The sequence below is a fragment of the Narcine bancroftii genome, chromosome 14, assembly GCF_036971445.1.
Source record: "Narcine bancroftii isolate sNarBan1 chromosome 14, sNarBan1.hap1, whole genome shotgun sequence".
In the NCBI taxonomy this organism is placed as follows: domain Eukaryota; kingdom Metazoa; phylum Chordata; class Chondrichthyes; order Torpediniformes; family Narcinidae; genus Narcine; species Narcine bancroftii.
Genome location: NC_091482.1, coordinates 67,741,960 through 67,759,548, shown reverse-complemented (window position 1 = coordinate 67,759,548; position 17,589 = coordinate 67,741,960). Strand labels below are relative to the sequence as shown.

The window sequence follows — 17,589 nt, the reverse complement described above, 5'->3', positions numbered from 1 at the left end:
TCCAATAAATACCCATGTCATCCACAGCAGCAACCAGATAGAGCTGGCCTTCAGCACTCTTTACATGAAGATCAACAATCTCAATATCTTCTTTCTTCCAAACCATTTTAACAGTGTGATCCTTCATGTTAAAAATTGCCACTCCTTCAGATAATCCAACAAAAATATATCTTCCATCTGCCGAACTTGCAAGGCAGTTTACATTACCAGGAACCTGCTCAGAAAAAGTAAAGGAGATACAGTAATATTTCAACAGCAAGAACATTACTGATTCATTGATTTTTAGATAACTTTTTAACATGACTGAAAAGTTTCCTCTCAGCATTAATCAGTATTACCATTCTCTTCTTTCTGTAATCTAATCTCTTCACAATGTACTAAAATCTATTGAACAATTGGTTTTTTTAATTATACACCCAGAAATACATTAAGCCACACAGGAAAGAGCAATGGGTCTGCCATACCTGAGAAATTAAAGAACCTACTTACAACCAAATTCACACAATTTCATGGATGAGTCGAACACTTTTGTTAAATAATTATTTTCTGCAAGAATGGAATTTAAGTGGCAGTGCAATTGGTCACATGAATAATTTGAGTTAAGCTTTAATTATCTCACAGTATTTGGTTGAAGATGTGAAAGTCTATGCTTATGCATGAAACCAAAGCCCAGCAAAACATTAAGGGGAGGAAAAAAACTCAACTGGGTGCAAGCAGGAGAGTGGGATTAGGTTAGTATTTTGGAGAAGGTAATGAAATAGATTTGATTATCTAATTTCATTTGTAAAATTCTATGCAAATATGGGAACAGGTTTGAAGAGAGAAATTTGACAAATACCTATCGTGCCCCACCTGAATCTCCTCTGATGAGTCATGTGACGGTATTTTTTTCTTTGATTTTTCAGCTTCCCTTTGTTCGATGATTTCACAAGCGTTGACTATGATGAAGCCAATTAATTTATCAATCATCCGGAAAGGTTGAGGAAGTTCATCAAAGAGCCGTTCTGGATCTTTTAGATAATAGCCATTTTCATCATTATCATTCAAATTATGTTCAGAAGGAGCTGGCACTACCAGATGCTTCACCTTGCTGCTTGACATTCCTCTAGGTTTCATGGCCTCAGTTCTTCAACACTCTGCAACATGTGAACAAAAGAATATTAGTAAACAGGAACCAGAGAAGGCCAGTTGGCTTCCGAAGCATATCCCTACTTTCCATGTGATGGCAGTTGAACTGTTCTAGGCCTAGACTCTTCTTCTCTGCATTTTCCCACAAATGTTTCTAATTATTTCAAAAATAACTTCTACCTTTCCATTAAATAACTCCATTGAATGATATTGGCTCTGCAATCCTCTGGGATAGAGAATTCCAGAGATTTACCATCTTTTGCAAGAAGAAATTCCTACATACCTCAGTTTTAATTGTCCGCCCACTTTATCTAGAGACTTTTCCACTGGAGGAAACATCTAAAAATCTACATTATCATGTCCCTCTGGGATCTTATACATTTCAATATGATCCCTATTCTTCTAAATTCAAAAGAATACTGTTGCATCTCAGACCAAAAGCTACCACAACAATGCATGAATACTCTGTGTGTGTGTGTGTATATTACCAAAACCATTAACTTTGGCATAATTCTGGGAAGTCATTCCCGAAGTTCAGTCTTACACATCCTGTGTTGAAACTCAGACTTTTAAACTGATGCTCAGAAGGAATTACAAAGGAGATGAAATACTGAGCGATCAGATTGCTGAAAACTCACAAATCCTTGTCGAGTTTCTTCCAGAGAAATGTTCTTTCATATGAATGGTTATCACGTAGGGGAAATGAAAGATGTGACTTCCACGATGCTTCCAAAACCCAGGCATGGCCATACGAAATGACCATCAAAATGGTCATGATCCAAATGCAGGAATGATTCTGCTTTCTTTACCCAGATATGGGTCAATCAAAATCAAAATCAATGGCCACGGTGGCTCAATAATTTTCCTGACAGGGAGAATCAGCAAAATTGTTCATTTCACACAAAGCGATTCCATCTTTGTGTTTATCAGATGACTCCTGATCAATATAGAAACCTGTTTCTTTAAGTGTCCCAAACACATGATTCATGATCACATATAAGTGTTCCATCTGTTTTCTTGAATAAACAACCATTGTTCTTTTGTCTTCTTTCAGAGCATTAACTTTGTTTATAGTTATCATTTAATGGAGCCTGTGAGCTGTGAATGGTTTGCAACCTGTTTCAACCCTTAAAACATGAGCCTGTAATAATAAATATCCAACATCTTTAGCAACCCTCGATAGGATAACCCTCTCATCCCACCAAGAAGATTATTGAATCTCTTTTTTGACTGTCTCTAATGGTAGTATATTCTTTCTTACATAGGAGACCAAAACAATGCATCAAACTGTGTACTGTATATATGTGTCATTTGTCTGTGTGTGTGTGTTATGTCTGTATGTATATCTTTCTTTCTTTTTCATGGTGGTCACAGTTTGGATGACAAAGAAATTTGAACTTGAACTCCAGGTGAGACCTCACCAAAAACCTGTACAATTGTAACAATACTTCTCATTTCTTAATCCTAACTCCCATTCAATAAAAACCATTGTCATTTACCTACCTACTGTCTTTTGCACCTGTCTGGCTGTAGCAAGTAAGAATTTTGGTACACCTATTCAGTAAATAACAATATCCTCTCAACATCATCATCATCTAAAGAACAGGTAGTGGGTGGGGAAGAATTTATATCTGCTGCAACAACTACAATAGAGTAAATTAAATTATCATGCATTCTTGGACAGATATGTATAAGACAAAAATCCCAAACTAAAGAAAGAATCTGTAAAATGTGAACACTTTTCATATCTTGGAAGGACCACCCAGTGAAGACAGACATCAATGAGAAAATTCATTATGCCTTCAAAGTGAGGTCAATTCAGTTCCAAGGGGATGTCTAAGAAGATGCTATATGTAATATCATAATGCAGTTTTGCAGCAATATCACTTGAAATAGTACCAAAGCTATGTTGATCCAATCACAAAAAAAACTCGCCAACAGCTATACTTGGTAAGGAGTTTGAGGGGATTTGGTATGTCACCGAAACTTCTACAGGTATACAGTGGTGATCATTCTGGCTGGTTGCACCACTACCTAGTATGGAGGACAAGAAAAATCTCCAGAGGGTTGTTAACTTGGCCTGCGACATCATGGGCACCAGACTTCAACCCATCAAGGCAGTATCTTAAGAAAGCAACCTCCATCCTCGAGAGCCCTCACTACCCAAGCCCATGCCCACTTCACACTGCTGCCATCAGGATCATGAAGACAAGCACAAGGGCAGCTTCTTCCCCGCTGCCATCAGATTCCTGAATGGATCGACGAACCAAGGACACTGTCTCACTTTGTCTTGCACTGTTGGAAGACAAGCACAAGGGCAGCTTCTTCCCCGCTGCCATCAGATTCCTGAATGGTCAACGAACCAAGGACACTGCCTCACTTTGTCTTGCACTGTTTGGAAGACAAGCACAAGGGCAGCTTCTTCCCCGCTGCCATCAGATTCCTGAATGGTCGACGAACCAAGGACACGGCCTCACTTTGTCTTGCACTGTTTGGAGGACAAGCACAAGGGCAGCTTCTTCCCCACTGCCATCAGATTCCTGAATGGTCGACGAACCAAGGACACGGCCTCACTTTGTCTTGCACTGTTTGGAAGGTGGCTTGAACGAACGTTTGCCCTGGGATGATGGCACAAAATAGCGCAGGTCTTGACCTGCCCGTGACAACTGATCCTGTTGCCGCATCGACCTCTCCAACGAAATGGTCTGATTCACTGATCCTTCTTCAGTAATTCAATGAGAAGAATAGCATATTCTTCTGTGTCCTGGTCACCTCCTTCCCACTGGAACCAACCTTACAGCCAGGCCAAGCAAAGCAATGGAGGTCACTTTGAAACGTACATACATGACCATTTCCAGCAGTCGTGTCTGGCTGGCTGAGCCTTTTGAAAGGAGAAATGTTCCGAGAAAGCGCATTGAAGGAAACGAAATGGTCCCCAATGAAGGCCGAAGGGAGGCCCACTCCCGCTCCTCGTTGATGGCGCCCGTTGCTAGGATACCGGACCGGAAGTCGCGCCCGCCGCTTCAAAATGGCCGCCGACCCTGCGCTCCGGCTGCGCACCGGCGTGAGGAGCTGTCGAGACAGAGCTCGGAATCGGGTAATTGTACAGGGAGGAGAGGCCGGACTGTGGCGGGGGAGGGTTCCCGGCCGGAGGGAGCAGAGGCCGGACTGTGGCGGGGGTGGGCACCAGGCCGGAGGGAGGGGAGGCCGGAGTGTGGTGGGTGTGGGCTCCCGGCCGGAGGGAGCAGGGGCCGGACTGTGGCGGGTGTGACCTCCAGGCCGGAGGGAGCAGAGGCCGGACTGTGGCGGGGCTGGGCTCCAGCCGGAGGGAGGAGAGGCCGGACTGTGGATGGGGTGGGCTCCAGGCCGGAGGGAGGAGAGGCCGGACTGTGGATGGGGTGGGCACCAGGCCGGAGTGTGGAGAGGCCGGACTGTGGCGGGGGTGGGCACCAGGCCGGAGTGTGGAGAGGCCGGACTGTGGCGGGGGTGGGCTCCAGGCCGGAGGGAGGAGAGGCCGGACTGTGTCGGGGGAGGGTTCCAGGCCGGAGGGAGCAGAGGCCGGACTGTGGCGGGGGTGGGCACCAGGCCGTAGGGAGCAGAGGCCGGACTGTGTCGGGGGAGGGTTCCAGGCCGGAGGGAGGAGAGGCCGGACTGTGGCGGGGATGGGCTCCAGGCCGGAGGGAGGAGAGGCCGGACTGTGGCGTGGGTGGGCTCCCGGCCGGAGGGAGCAGAGGCCGGACCGTGGCGGGGTGGGCTCCAGGCCGGAGCAGGACTGTGGAGGGGTGGGCTCCAGGCCGAAGGGAGGAGAGGCCGGACTGTGGCGGGTGTGACCTCCAGGCCGGAGGGAGCAGAGGCCGGACTGTGGCGGGGCTGGGCTCCAGCCGGAGGGAGGAGAGGCCGGAGTGTGGTGGGTGTGGGCTCCCGGCCGGAGGGAGCAGAGGCCGGACTGTGGCGGGTGTGACCTCCAGGCCGGAGGGAGCAGAGGCCGGACTGTGGCGGGGCTGGGCTCCAGCCGGAGGGAGGAGAGGCCGGACTGTGGCGGGGGTGGGCTCCCGGCCGGAGGGAGGAGAGGCCGGAATGTGGCGGGGGTGGGCACCAGGCCGGAGTGTGGAGAGGCCGAACTGTGGCGGGGGTGGGTTCCCGGCCGGAGGAAGGAGAGGCCGGACTGTGGCGGGGGTGGGCTCCCGGCCGGAGGGAGGAGAGGCCGGAATGTGGCGGGGGTGGGCTCCAGGCCGGAGGGAGCAGAGGCCGGACTGTGTCGGGGGAGGGTTCCAGGCCGGAGGGAGGAGAGGCCGGACTGTGGCGGGGGTGGGCTCCAGGCCGGAGGGAGGAGAGGCCGGAATGTGGCGGGGGTGGGTTCCCGGCCGGAGGAAGGAGAGGCCGGACTGTGGCGGGGGTGGGCACCAGGCCGGAGGGAGCAGAGGCCGGACTGTGTCGGGGGAGGGTTCCAGGCCGGAGGGAGCAGAGGCCGGACTGTGGCGGGGGTGGGCTCCAGGCCGGAGGGAGCAGAGGCCGGACTGTGTCGGGGGAGGGTTCCAGGCCGGAGGGAGCAGAGGCCGGACTGTGGCGGGGGTGGGCTCCAGGCCGGAGGGAGGAGAGGCCGGACTGTGTCGGGGGAGGGTTCCAGGCCGGAGGGAGCAGAGGCCGGACTGTGGCGGGGGTGGGCACCAGGCCGGAGTGTGGAGAGGCCGGACTGTGGCGGGGGTGGGCACCAGGCCGTAGGGAGCAGAGGCCGGACTGTGTCGGGGGAGGGTTCCAGGCCGGAGGGAGGAGAGGCCGGACTGTGGCGTGGGTGGGCTCCCGGCCGGAGGGAGCAGAGGCCGGACCGTGGCGGGGTGGGCTCCAGGCCGGAGCAGGACTGTGGAGGGGTGGGCTCCAGGCCGAAGGGAGGAGAGGCAGGACTGTGGCGGGGTGGGCTCCAGGCCGGAGGGAGGAGAGGCCGGACTGTGGCGGGGGTGGGCACCAGGCCGGAGGGAGGGGAGGCCGGAGTGTGGTGGGTGTGTGCTCCCGGCCGGAGGGAGCAGAGGCCGGACTGTGGCGGGTGTGACCTCCAGGCCGGAGGGAGCAGAGGCCGGACTGTGGCGGGGCTGGGCTCCAGGCCGGAGGGGGGAGTGGCCGGACTGTGGTGGGGGTGGGCTCCAGCCGGAGGGAGCAGAGGCCGGACTGTGGCGGGGCTGGGCACCAGTCCGGAGGGAGCAGAGGCCGGACTGTGGCGGGGCTGGGCTCCAGCCGGAGGGAGGAGAGGCCGGACTGTGGCGGGGCTGGGCTCCAGGCCGGAGGGGGGAGTGGCCGGACTGTGGTGGGGGTGGGCTCCAGCCGGAGGGAGCAGAGGCCGGACTGTGGCGGGGCTGGGCACCAGTCCGGAGGGAGCAGAGGCCGGACTGTGGCGGGTGTGGGCTCCCGGCCGTAGGGAGCAGAGGCCGGACTGTGGATGGGGTGGGCACCAGGCCGTAGGGAGCAGAGGCCGGACTGTGGCGGGGGTGGGCACCAGGCCGTAGGGAGCAGAGGCCGGACTGTGTCGGGGGAGGGTTCCAGGCCGGAGGGAGGAGAGGCCGGACTGTGGCGGGGATGGGCTCCAGGCCGGAGGGAGCAGAGGCCGGACTGTGGCGTGGGTGGGCTCCCGGCCGGAGGGAGCAGAGGCCGGACTGTGGTGTGGGTGGGCTCCCGGCCGGAGGGAGCAGAGGCCGGACCGTGGCGGGGTGGGCTCCAGGCCGGAGCAGGACTGTGGAGGGGTGGGCTCCAGGCCGGAGGGAGCAGAGGCCGGACTGTGGCGGGGGTGGGCACCAGGCCGGAGGGAGGGGAGGCCGGAGTGTGGTGGGTGTGGGCTCCCGGCCGGAGGGAGCAGAGGCCGGACTGTGGCGGGTGTGACCTCCAGGCCGGAGGGAGCAGAGGCCGGACTGTGGCGGGGCTGGGCTCCAGGCCGGAGGGGGGAGTGGCCGGACTGTGGTGGGGGTGGGCACCAGTCCGGAGGGAGCAGAGGCCGGACTGTGGCGGGGCTGGGCTCCAGGCCGGAGGGGGGAGTGGCCGGACTGTGGCGGGGCTGGGCTCCATCCGGAGGGAGGAGAGGCCGGACTGTGGCGGGTGTGGGCTCCCGGCCGTAGGGAGCAGAGGCCGGACTGTGGATGGGGTGGGCTGCCGGCCGGAGGGAGGAGAGGCCGGACTGTGGCGGGGGTGGGCTCCCGGCCGGAGGGAGGAGACGCCGGAATGTGGCGGGGGTGGGCTCCCGGCCGGAGGGAGGAGAGGCCGGAATGTGGCGGGGGTGGGCACCAGGCCGGAGTGTGGAGAGGCCGAACTGTGGCGGGGGTGGGCTCCAGGCCGGAGGGAGCAGAGGCCGGACTGTGGCGGGGGTGGGCACCAGGCCGGAGGGAGGAGAGGCCGGACAGTGGCGGGGGTGGTGTCCAGGCCGGAGGGTGGAGAGGCAGGACTGGGTGGTCTTTTAACATCTCTCTCCCCCTCTGTGTTGCCATGTTTTGGTTGGGTTTTCAGACGGTGGCTCCTCGAGTGAAGTTGCTCATCCCTGGGGTTGTTCCTCTTGAGCTCGAAGACTGTGTGCGACACCAATTCCAGTGATCTTTACTGCTTCCCGTCCCCTTCCATGGATTCCTTCGCTAAATTTGTTTCCCTCAGTCAGGGAAGGGACAAAATTTTCAGGTACATGTTTGTTGAGGACAGTTTTGTCCCTGTTGTTCGCCACCTCCTCTCCCTCCGCACCACCGATGTCCCAGGAGCTAACCATTTCAATTCGGAGTCACACCCCATGGTCTTATGTACTGTCTCCCCTGAGCACCCACAGATTGGAGGAACAACACCTTATTTCCATCTGGCCACGCTCGGGCCATGTGGCATTAACATTGATTGGTGAGCTTGCTGCTCACCAGCTTGACTTTTCCTTCGCCACGACCAACCCAGCCGTCTTTCCCTCCTGATTGCTGCTGTCCCCTCCCTCCCTTTTTCTCCTATCATTTCCTGCCTTTGTCACCACCACCCCCCCCTGTCCTTTTACTCTGATGCCTGCCAACACTTTCTTACCTTGCCACGCCAAGCCCAAAATGTTGGTTATGTATTTTTACCTTTGCTACATACTATTTAACAAGCTGCCTTTCTCCAGCATTTTTTTTTACTTCAACCATGGTGTCTGCAGACTTTATTGATGTACCACATGCCTGTCTGTACTGAGTAAAGGGCCCTCCTGTATTTTTTGGGTTGTTGTTTTTAAGGACATTGGTCTAACTTGTAATCAAAGTTGTTCCTGGTGCCAAAAGTTATTTTTGTTTAATTTTGTTCTCCCTAAAAATATAGAATTGTTTGCAGTATTTGGAGTAACATAATGTACATATTTAATTTACAAATTGAAAGTTTACTATTGTAGTTGTAATGTATTTGTGTTTTACATTTATTGTTGGTAATTATCTACAGTTAAAATCTGGATAAAGTTAAAACAAATATGCTGGAGGACCTCTGGATGAGTTCTTTACACTTTACTGAATTGATTTAGGATAAACTGGTACCTACACCTTAATAGAGTAATTTTAGAATGTGGTTTGATTTTGGACAAAACTAAATTATTCCAGGTATGAGACTTTTTATTTTCTGGATGTCTTTCGAATGTTGAACAGGTAGGTTAATTGGTTACGAGAGGGTGTCCTTGTAGAGCTATGTAAAACCATGAGGGGCCTGGATAAGGTCAAAGTCTTTTTCTCAGGACAGGAAGATCTAAAGATAAAGGACAGAGGTTTAAAGTAAAAGGGAAAATCTTTTTAAAGGACCTCATGTGTGTGGTCGGCAGTGCGCTGCTGGAGAAAATGGTAGAAATGGGTGCAATTACAAAATAAATAAAAAAATTGGGTTAGGTTAATGGATAAGAAAGATTGAAGCAGTTCATTGGCCAAATGTAAGCAAATGAGATCAGCTCATGAAAACAACTTGGCTCACAGGTGTTGAAAGTCCTGTTTCCATTCTGTATAACCTCAGTAATCCTGTGATTTGGGATATCTCTATTTCTTCAATCCTGCCTTTGGTCATCTTAACTTGATTGCTCTGTTTCACCTATCAAGGTCCTGACTTACTGGAGTTAACTCCTTGGACCTCTGCTACTTTACCTCTTTATTTGAGATGCCCCACACTGCCTACCACATTGAAGTGAACTTTCTGTATTTGCCTTCATGGCTTCTGCTTGTAAATTTTCGTTGGTTCTCACCAAGTAAGTGTACTGGAAAGTTTTTTGGTCCATTTTAAGGTGCTATACTAATGGAAGTTGTAATGAATGGGACCATAACATTCCAGATGGATGTGGGGAAATTATTCTTAGTGTTCATAAGCTGCATAACCTTGGAGTGTATAGGAATTCATAGGGTCTGTCATGATTCTTTACTTCTAAGCTACCTTTCTGAGATATAATGCTCAAGAAGTTGTATCTTTTTAACATCCTTTTGCTAATTGAAGCAGAAGAATCCCTCACTTTCTATATTTAGTTACTAGCCATTGTTTGAACTGGAAGAAATAAATTTCTTTGTTCACTGTTTGATCATCTGAGTGCAAATGCTTATATTGATTTTCGTTATCATGTAAATTTGTCTTCTCTGTTTGGTTATTATGCTGTTCTTCATGCTGAGGCCATCCAAAAACTAACCTTGTTATGCAGGCCTGGTAGTCCTGTATTTTTCTCAGCTTTAAAACCACCTCCCCTCCCCCACCCCCAAAAAGATCATTTCTGGCAAAGATAGTTGTTTCCTTTCTCCATATAGTAAATGCTGTTCTTCTTCAAGACTTGGTTTCTACTAACCTACTTATTCACTCAATTTAAAAGCCATTTTAAATTTGGTGGTTCAACGGAAGTAAAAATGAACCTTTTTACCAAGATTTCTATTGAATTTGAATTCATCTATCTGCACAGGCCTATTGAAAACCTCTTTACATTTTCTCCATCTCCTGTGGATGATTTTGTTCGCCATTATTTCACCTCTGAAACCTGGATTTGAATCTAGCCGGAGTTGATTCTCTTTACTGCTATGAGATTCTGCATGAAAGCATTAGCAGCGCATCTTCTTCACCCTTTCTACTTCAAGAAACATGTTATGACAGGTCTTGTTTTATCATCCAAGTCATTTATGCATTTGCCATAATCATTCATTACTGTGTTGCATGTGGCAGGAAATAAGCCCTCTGCTTGCATTTTGTTTTTTTCCAGAGCCACTCAGTATGCATGCATGTTACTTAATTATCTAATTCAAAAGAATGGCAGCAACAAGGAGCTGGCTGCCAAACTTAAACATCTGGAGTCTAACTTGAGTGCAGGACGCAAGTGTAAGTATGTAATCCATTCTGGAAGGTGAAGAAACCAATGCTCCATATTCCATTTAATTCATCACTGCCGTCTAATAACTGAGAGTAAAAGTGATTATCAGCTTTTTTAAGAATTCTTTGATTATATTTTAAAGCACTATTTAATTCAAAGTAAATGGATTCATTTTGTAACAAGCTTTCACGAGCCTCTTTTCCAAGAATTACACATTTCTTGATCATAAAATTACCAGATTTCTTGCAGTTTCTCCTGATTACAACAGGATTGAATTGTGATGGGCTTCTAGCATTAACATTAGGGCATCTCTTTAGAGTATAAATTGACAACTCTTTACATCTCTGGATTTCCAAAATAGTTGCCATCCAATGAATTGTATCTGAAGTGTGATTCTTAGTTTATTAAAGGTTACCAATTGATGGTATGTGGCTTTTCCAAGTGAATCAATAACAAAACCATAGTTTCACATTGAAGGATGATTGTTTCCAAAAACATCTATTTAAACGGCATAATGGGTTCTTTTATATAATCACTTGAGAGAATAAATAAGAATTAGACACAGGAGAAGATCATCAGACCCTTTGGGCCTTCTTCAGTTTTCAACAATCCTTTGGGATAGAGAATTCCATAAAAAACTTGTTGACCTCTTCCTAAATAAGCCTATCACTTATTTGGAGGTTGTGATCCCTGCATCTAGACTCGGCAAGGGAATTGTTCTTTACAAAGAAGTGAAAGGTTTATTTCTATTCCTCTCAGATTTATTGAAAAATGTTCCCTCTTGTGAACCCTCTCTCATCCTCTTCTCCCCACTCCTCCCTCCAAACTTTACTTAAGCAATCTATGATCCAAACTTTGAGACTTCAAGCCATAAAGAAGTGATTTGGATGTGAATCCTGCAAGTTAAAGCAAGCAAGCACTCTAATAAAATTATTGGATAAGTGTGCAAAAAAAATGTAGCTACTTGTAAACTTAAGGTTAAATTGTGGGTAATTTTATTATAAATGAAATGAATACACCTTTCACTTTTTTGACAAGAACCTTCAATCTTGATAAATGGATGGTTGAAACTGAGCTTGCAAGTATAGAAGGAAATGGTAAAGGAGCATGGAAATGGAGAAACTATGGACAATATGGTGACGGCACTGAATTTGATAGAGAATGGATAGAGGATCTCTGGTAGGGTGGTGAATTTGGTAGAGATAGAAGGCAGATTAAGCGACAGAATGATTGTGGATAACTCCAAGTAAGTCAAGGAAGAATTTCTAATAATCGGTGGTCGCCAAATATGTTTGAGCATCGTGGTCCGGTGAGTTTGGCTTTCTCAAAGGAATAGGGATAACAGATGTGACTGATATAGTTATACGAGGTAAATCACCATACAATTAGGTGGCAGGTTAGCTTCGTGTTTAGCACAACGCTATTGCAGTGCCAATGACCCAAGTTCTAATCTGGCACTGTTTGTAACGAGTTTGTTCTTGTGTCTGAGTAGTTTCCTCCAGGTGCCCTGGTTTCCTCCCATCCTTCTAAAATGTAAAGAGGGGGGGCGGTTTGGTTAATTGGGGTGCTTGGATGGTATGGGCTCAGGGCCTGAAGAGCCTGTTACCATGCTAAATGTCTAAATTAAGATTAAAATATAAAATTTAAAAATGAGTAGAAAAATGTTGAAATACAAATGCAGTCACAGTGATTTCACGGCAAGTATTGCACTTGTGATCAAGTCTCCAAATAACATGCAAGCTTGGGCAGTTGTGTTGATTTCTTTTGGATTTTGAAAGGCTGACTTCAATGACAGTGGGTTGGGTTAGGTGGGAATTAAATGTATCTGGTGAGTCTCTCTTCCATTATGATAAGCAATACAGAAAATGCTATTCAAGTAAAGCTTGTTTAAGCCAAGTGTTAAAGTGCATGTTTTCAACTTTAAGTCAATGTCTACTTCAAGTACGTCTTGAAAGTTAAAATTTATTAATGAAGGGGCCTTTTTTCTTTTCCTGGGTGTAATTGGTGTGACACATCCCATAACAGATTCAAGACATTTTTAATGTCATGTAATAAAATGGATGCTATATTGCAAGTAATTAAATTTAGACTGCCGAAAGGCAGAGATTCGCCATCAGCGGAAATTGCCCGGCACCCCTTCTAGTCAGAAAGCAGCAAAAAAAAGTTCCTTCAGAGTTACTGAACCTCTGAAGCTGCACAGCTCCTGTTCGATCCATGGGCAACCTAAGCTCCAGATCCATACCAACATGATCAGGAAGCCTTCAGCATCTGAGACCTCTCGGGGGGCCCTTCCCTTCCTCTACACCCTCACATCCCATTTCTGATACCTGGTACCCCTCATGCAGTCTCCAATAGTCCACAGCCTAGTGTGAGTCTTTTGACTGCAAGTTAATGCATGGATTCCTCGCCTCAAGTTGGCAACAGCCCTCCACCTTCAGCCACAGAACCCCTCACTGGTCTGCTGCCGTGGCCACCATCCCTTATGGTCATCTTGCTTCTCCTTCTCAAATGGGGTATTCTTCCCTGTTATTGGTGCCACGCGCCAGTCAAGTTTGTCATCTGATTGCACAATTACAACCGAACAAAATAGTATTCTCTGGTCCTCCGTGCAAAACACACAGGCACGCAATCGGTCATAATACACATACAGAAAATACATATGCAGGGCAAATATTCATGTATAGAGATAAATATAGTTTGTCTGCTTCTCCCCCAAAGTCTGTAACCCTTCAAAGTTGCTGCTGAATACAGGGGCCACCTTCTTGAGCCAGACCCTGTAGAGAGGATTTGAAATAAAACAGATGGCTCCTTTAGCCGTCAGTTTAAAGCCTGTACAGAGCCATTAGTAGTTGGACTGGGCAGTAGAACCCCGCAGAGGAGCGCTGTCTTTTCTCCCTGCTCTGCGGGGATCCCCACCAGTTCTGACAGTGCTGTCATTTTTGTTTGAACAAATCCAATTTATTCTACTTTTCACAAGTGCGAGGGAACAATTAATTAAATCTATATTGAATTGCTTTAGCTCTGCTGCAAAGGTGAACTTTGTACATTGGAATGGTATTGTTTATACTAACCAAACGTGCATAATGTTACAAGTGACATTTAAGTGTTTACTGTAATGTGCAAATGGTTGTATTTGCATTCACAATTAGATTCCACAACTTGTAAATTAGATGGTCATGACCAGAATTAAAGAATACTCAGTCAACAGGGATAATTTAGCCCTTCATCATTACTGGGTTTGAAAATATACCAGTTTGAACAGACTGCATTGTTGAAAGAATTTGGTAACAAGAAGGAATCTGTGACTGTTATGAGGAAGAAAATTTTGCAAATAGTTCAATTATAAAATTGTTGGCAAATTCATTGTGATACAAATTATTAGCGCAAGAAACAATGAAATATTGTGGTTATTGATAGAATGCAAAATCCATAAAATTTCCCATAGGTTTTGATCGTTGTGAGTCTTTTATGGAAAATGCACCTCTTTGTTGGTGGTTATGGTATGGTTGCTCTATTACAGATGGAAGAAATCTTGCATTCTGAAAGCTAGATCAAAGAGCACATCTACATTTGTCTTGTTTTTGCCTCACCAGAATCCTTTTATCTAAATATTTTAGCCACTAGAAAAGGTCTGTTCGTTAAACACTATTTGTTTTATTTCAGTATTCCGGTTGGGTAACACAGTGGATGCAGTTCAGATGGCTAGAAGGAATGTTCATCTTTCTGATCCAGTGCTTCGGTTGTACCTCACCATCATTCCTCTCAGTCGAGCTCTGTACTACATTTGTGATAATGTTCTCTGGGTGGGAGCAGTGGGAATTAGTGATATTGACAAGGAGAAGTGGAACAAACGATGCAACCAATACTATTTCTTCTCGCTCATTGTCAGCCTGTGCAGAGATGTCTTTGAGGTTATCCAGCTGATGAAAGAACAGGTGTTTCTCCAGAGGAGACAACAGAGGAAATCCATAAGCACCATGGAAAGCAATAAAGCACAGAAAGAGTTTGCCTGGAGAGCAAAGATGAAGATCAAAGATATCTTTGTACTGCTTTTCCAGAGTCTTAGGGACAACCCTCCTGTTTTGCTTGATATTGTTAAAAACCTCTGTGACCTCCCCCTCCCATTAGACAAACTTGGCATTTGCAAAACCAATTCTGCTGTGGTAGGTTTCTCTGGCCTTCTTTCCTCAGTCCTCTCAATTCTAATTTTGGCACATCCTGCACTAAAGTTGAGGCCCTGAACAAACGCTGGTCTTTCCAGAATTTCTATTCCTATTATTTTTTGGATTAAAATCATTAGATGATGTGTTTTCAATTCCCATTCTGCAGATTCATATTGGTGTATTTTAATATTTTGCTCAATCCGATGTTTCTGCAAGTTATTTTTGTGATCTTTGAATATATTGACTTACAATGTTTACTATTGCGAGGAGCTTTAAGCTTGTCAATCTTGCATCCCTGAGAAAACAGATTAATTATGACAAGGTGAAAATGGGCTCAGATTAGGAAAATTCCATTTGGGTACTGAAGCAAATCAACTTGATTTTGCAACTTCACTGGGGTACTATTTCCTAATCCATGCAATTAAATATGTCTGATCCCACTCTTCTGCTTGAGCCATGTTTTTATTTCACCCCAACACAGAAAACGGAGAATTTATATTGACTAGATCTTTTTTAAACGACTAGTCTTGAGATTGCTGCTTGAAGAGAAAACAGAAAGAATACTGTGGTTTATAGAGAGTGCAATTTAGTGCAAGGAATTGGAGATGCGCCCTTTCAATTTGAGAGGCTACCCATGGGCACTGTTACTAATGGAAGGGGATTAACTCTTGTGTGATGTAATTTCCAATGTTCAACCTATTTGAGAAAGCAGTGTATTACATAATGTTACCTTTGCTATAAATATTTTTTTAACTTCACCGGTACTTTAGTGCACTACTTCACTATTTGGAAGGACTGACATTCATTCTCATGATCTTTGTTTATTTTGCTATAAAAGGACTATTTCTGAAATATGCCCAAACATTTGACTTTCACAAGATGAAATCTGGAATGACAATTTGAATTAAAAGAACCACAGTGTAGATTCAGTTAAAAAATGTTCCTTTAAGGACATTAGACCCTGATTCTTATATTTTCCATCAAATAATCAACTAAAACTTTGTTTTAATTCTTTAGGGAAGTGCAACTTGGATAAGGCCAAGCCTTCAGTTTGTATGTACTTTGTGGAAGTAATCACAGAACAATTAATGTTGCGCCTCTCTGCTAGAGAGCAGGATCCATTATTTGGTACCTTTTCTTGTTGAAGCACAAATGTTACTCTGGTTTACGGATAAATGAGACAACACTGAAATAATGATTTATTATATTTTGGACAAATTGACAAGTTCTTGACAAATGATAATAAGCTGTGTAATTTATTTGGGCTTCACTCTTAAGGTTGGAATTTTTTTTGAAAATTCAGAAATATTTGAGAGTATAACATTTTTAACATTGTGCTCGATAGAGAGGTATATTGGAGTGTAGAATATTCATAAAATGTCTAATGATATTTTTGTCTATTGAAAGCCTTTGCAAATAAACCTAGGATTAATATTTTTTAGACAGTAATGTTGTTTGAACATGGTTTAGCTCAGAAAAGTAAATCTTAAAAGATTAAGACAACTATACAACCCTCATTCTCGGCCAGCAAAGTAGAATATAGTAATTTCTGTATCCTAAATTAGGAAGAAACAAATCTTCATTGGTTGCTGCTATACTTGAACTGAATAATTCTATTGTTTTGTATGTATGCTCTAATAAATTAATATATTCATTACAAAATTTGTTCATCTAATTTTTATTTTAAATGCATTCAATCTTAATGCAGTTACAGATATTTCAAAACATCAAACTAGTTGTACAAAGCAGGCATGTCTCTTTTGCTATTCTGCCCTACGTCTCCAAAACCCTCCATTTTCAATACCACCTCAGAATCCTTCCTGGTGACCCTTTCTTAATATGCATGTTTCCAGATTTTTATTACCTCATGCCCATGACTTCAAATGTCTGTGTTTTGCTATGATTCTGGTCTCTTGTTCATTTCCAAGTTGCTTCTCTTTCAGATCCAAAACTGGAATTTCGTTCATAAGAACATGAGAAATAGGAGCAAGAATAGGTTGTTTGCCCCATTGAGCATCGTTTGCCCCATTGAGCATCGTTTGCCCCATTGAGCATCGTTTGCCCCATTGAGCATCGTTTGCCCCATTGAGCATCGTTTGCCCCATTGAGCATCGTTTGCCCCATTGAGCATCGTTTGCCCCATTGAGCATCGTTTGCCCCATTGAGCATCGTTTGCCCCATTGAGCATCGTTTGCCCCATTGAGCATCGTTTGCCCCATTGAGCATCGTTTGCCCCATTGAGCATCGTTTGCCCCATTGAGCATCGTTTGCCCCATTGAGCATCGTTTGCCCCATTGAGCATCGTTTGCCCCATTGAGCATCGTTTGCCCCATTGAGCATCGTTTGCCCCATTGAGCATCGTTTGCCCCATTGAGCATCGTTTGCCCCATTGAGCATCGTTTGCCCCATTGAGCATGCTCTATGCAGACATCTATCTATTCTTGTCTTAAATATGTTTACTGAGGAAGCCTCCACTGCTTCCATGGGCAGAGAATTCCTTAGATTCACCACTCTGGGAAAAACAGCTCCTCTTTGTCTCCATCCTAAATCTACTATTCCTGAATTCTGTGGCTATGCCCCCTAGTTCTTCTCACCAACTTGTAGAAAAAAAAACTTGCCTATCTTTAATCTATTCCTTTAACAATTTTGTTTCTATAAAATCCCCATTCTGATTATTTCCAGTGAGTACAGTTCCAGATGATTCAATCTCCTCATAAGCTAACCCACTCATCTATAGTGAGCCTCTTCTGCACTGTCTCCAAAGCCAGTGTCTCCTTCAGGTAAGGAGACCAGAACTTCAACAGTACTCCAAATGCAGCCCCATACATTTGCAGCATAACATACCTACAGCATGGTAACAGGCCCTTTTGGCCAACAAGCCCATGCCACCTGATTGACCTACAATGCCACCTGATTGACCTACAATGCCACCTGATTGACCTACAATGACTCTTTCTTTACCCCCCCCCCCCAATATATTTTGGAGAAAACGACTTCTAGAAA

General features: G+C 46.2%; 2 protein-coding genes across 21 annotated transcripts in view; one reads left to right on the top strand and one right to left on the bottom strand.

The window, feature by feature from the left end:
- The window catches only part of wdr93 (WD repeat domain 93), a 129,992-nt gene extending 125,476 nt beyond the window's left edge, over positions 1-4,516 (bottom strand). For 6 of the 8 annotated variants that reach the window (XR_011348652.1, XR_011348653.1, XR_011348651.1 and 3 more), the window contains exons 1-3: positions 3,973-4,516; positions 853-1,136; positions 13-214 (exon numbers count right to left, since the gene is read on the bottom strand). Coding sequence is in view for 2 of the 8 variants with exons in the window: in XM_069910819.1 (XP_069766920.1) it covers positions 13-214; positions 853-1,116 (466 nt within the window). In the remaining 6 variants the exon portion in view is untranslated. Of the gene's footprint in view, positions 1-12; positions 215-852; positions 1,137-3,968 lie in introns of all 8 variants that reach the window. The other 2 variants (XM_069910819.1, XM_069910818.1) reach the window with 2 other exon arrangements.
- pex11a (peroxisomal biogenesis factor 11 alpha) overlaps positions 4,139-17,589 on the top strand; it is a 132,718-nt gene continuing 119,267 nt past the window's right edge. For 7 of the 13 annotated variants that reach the window (XR_011348662.1, XR_011348661.1, XR_011348659.1 and 4 more), the window contains exons 1-2: positions 4,139-4,225; positions 7,615-7,779. Coding sequence is in view for 6 of the 13 variants with exons in the window: in XM_069910821.1 (XP_069766922.1) it covers positions 7,724-7,779; positions 10,316-10,431; positions 14,087-14,664 (750 nt within the window). In the remaining 7 variants the exon portion in view is untranslated. The other 6 variants (XM_069910821.1, XM_069910826.1, XM_069910824.1 and 3 more) reach the window with 6 other exon arrangements.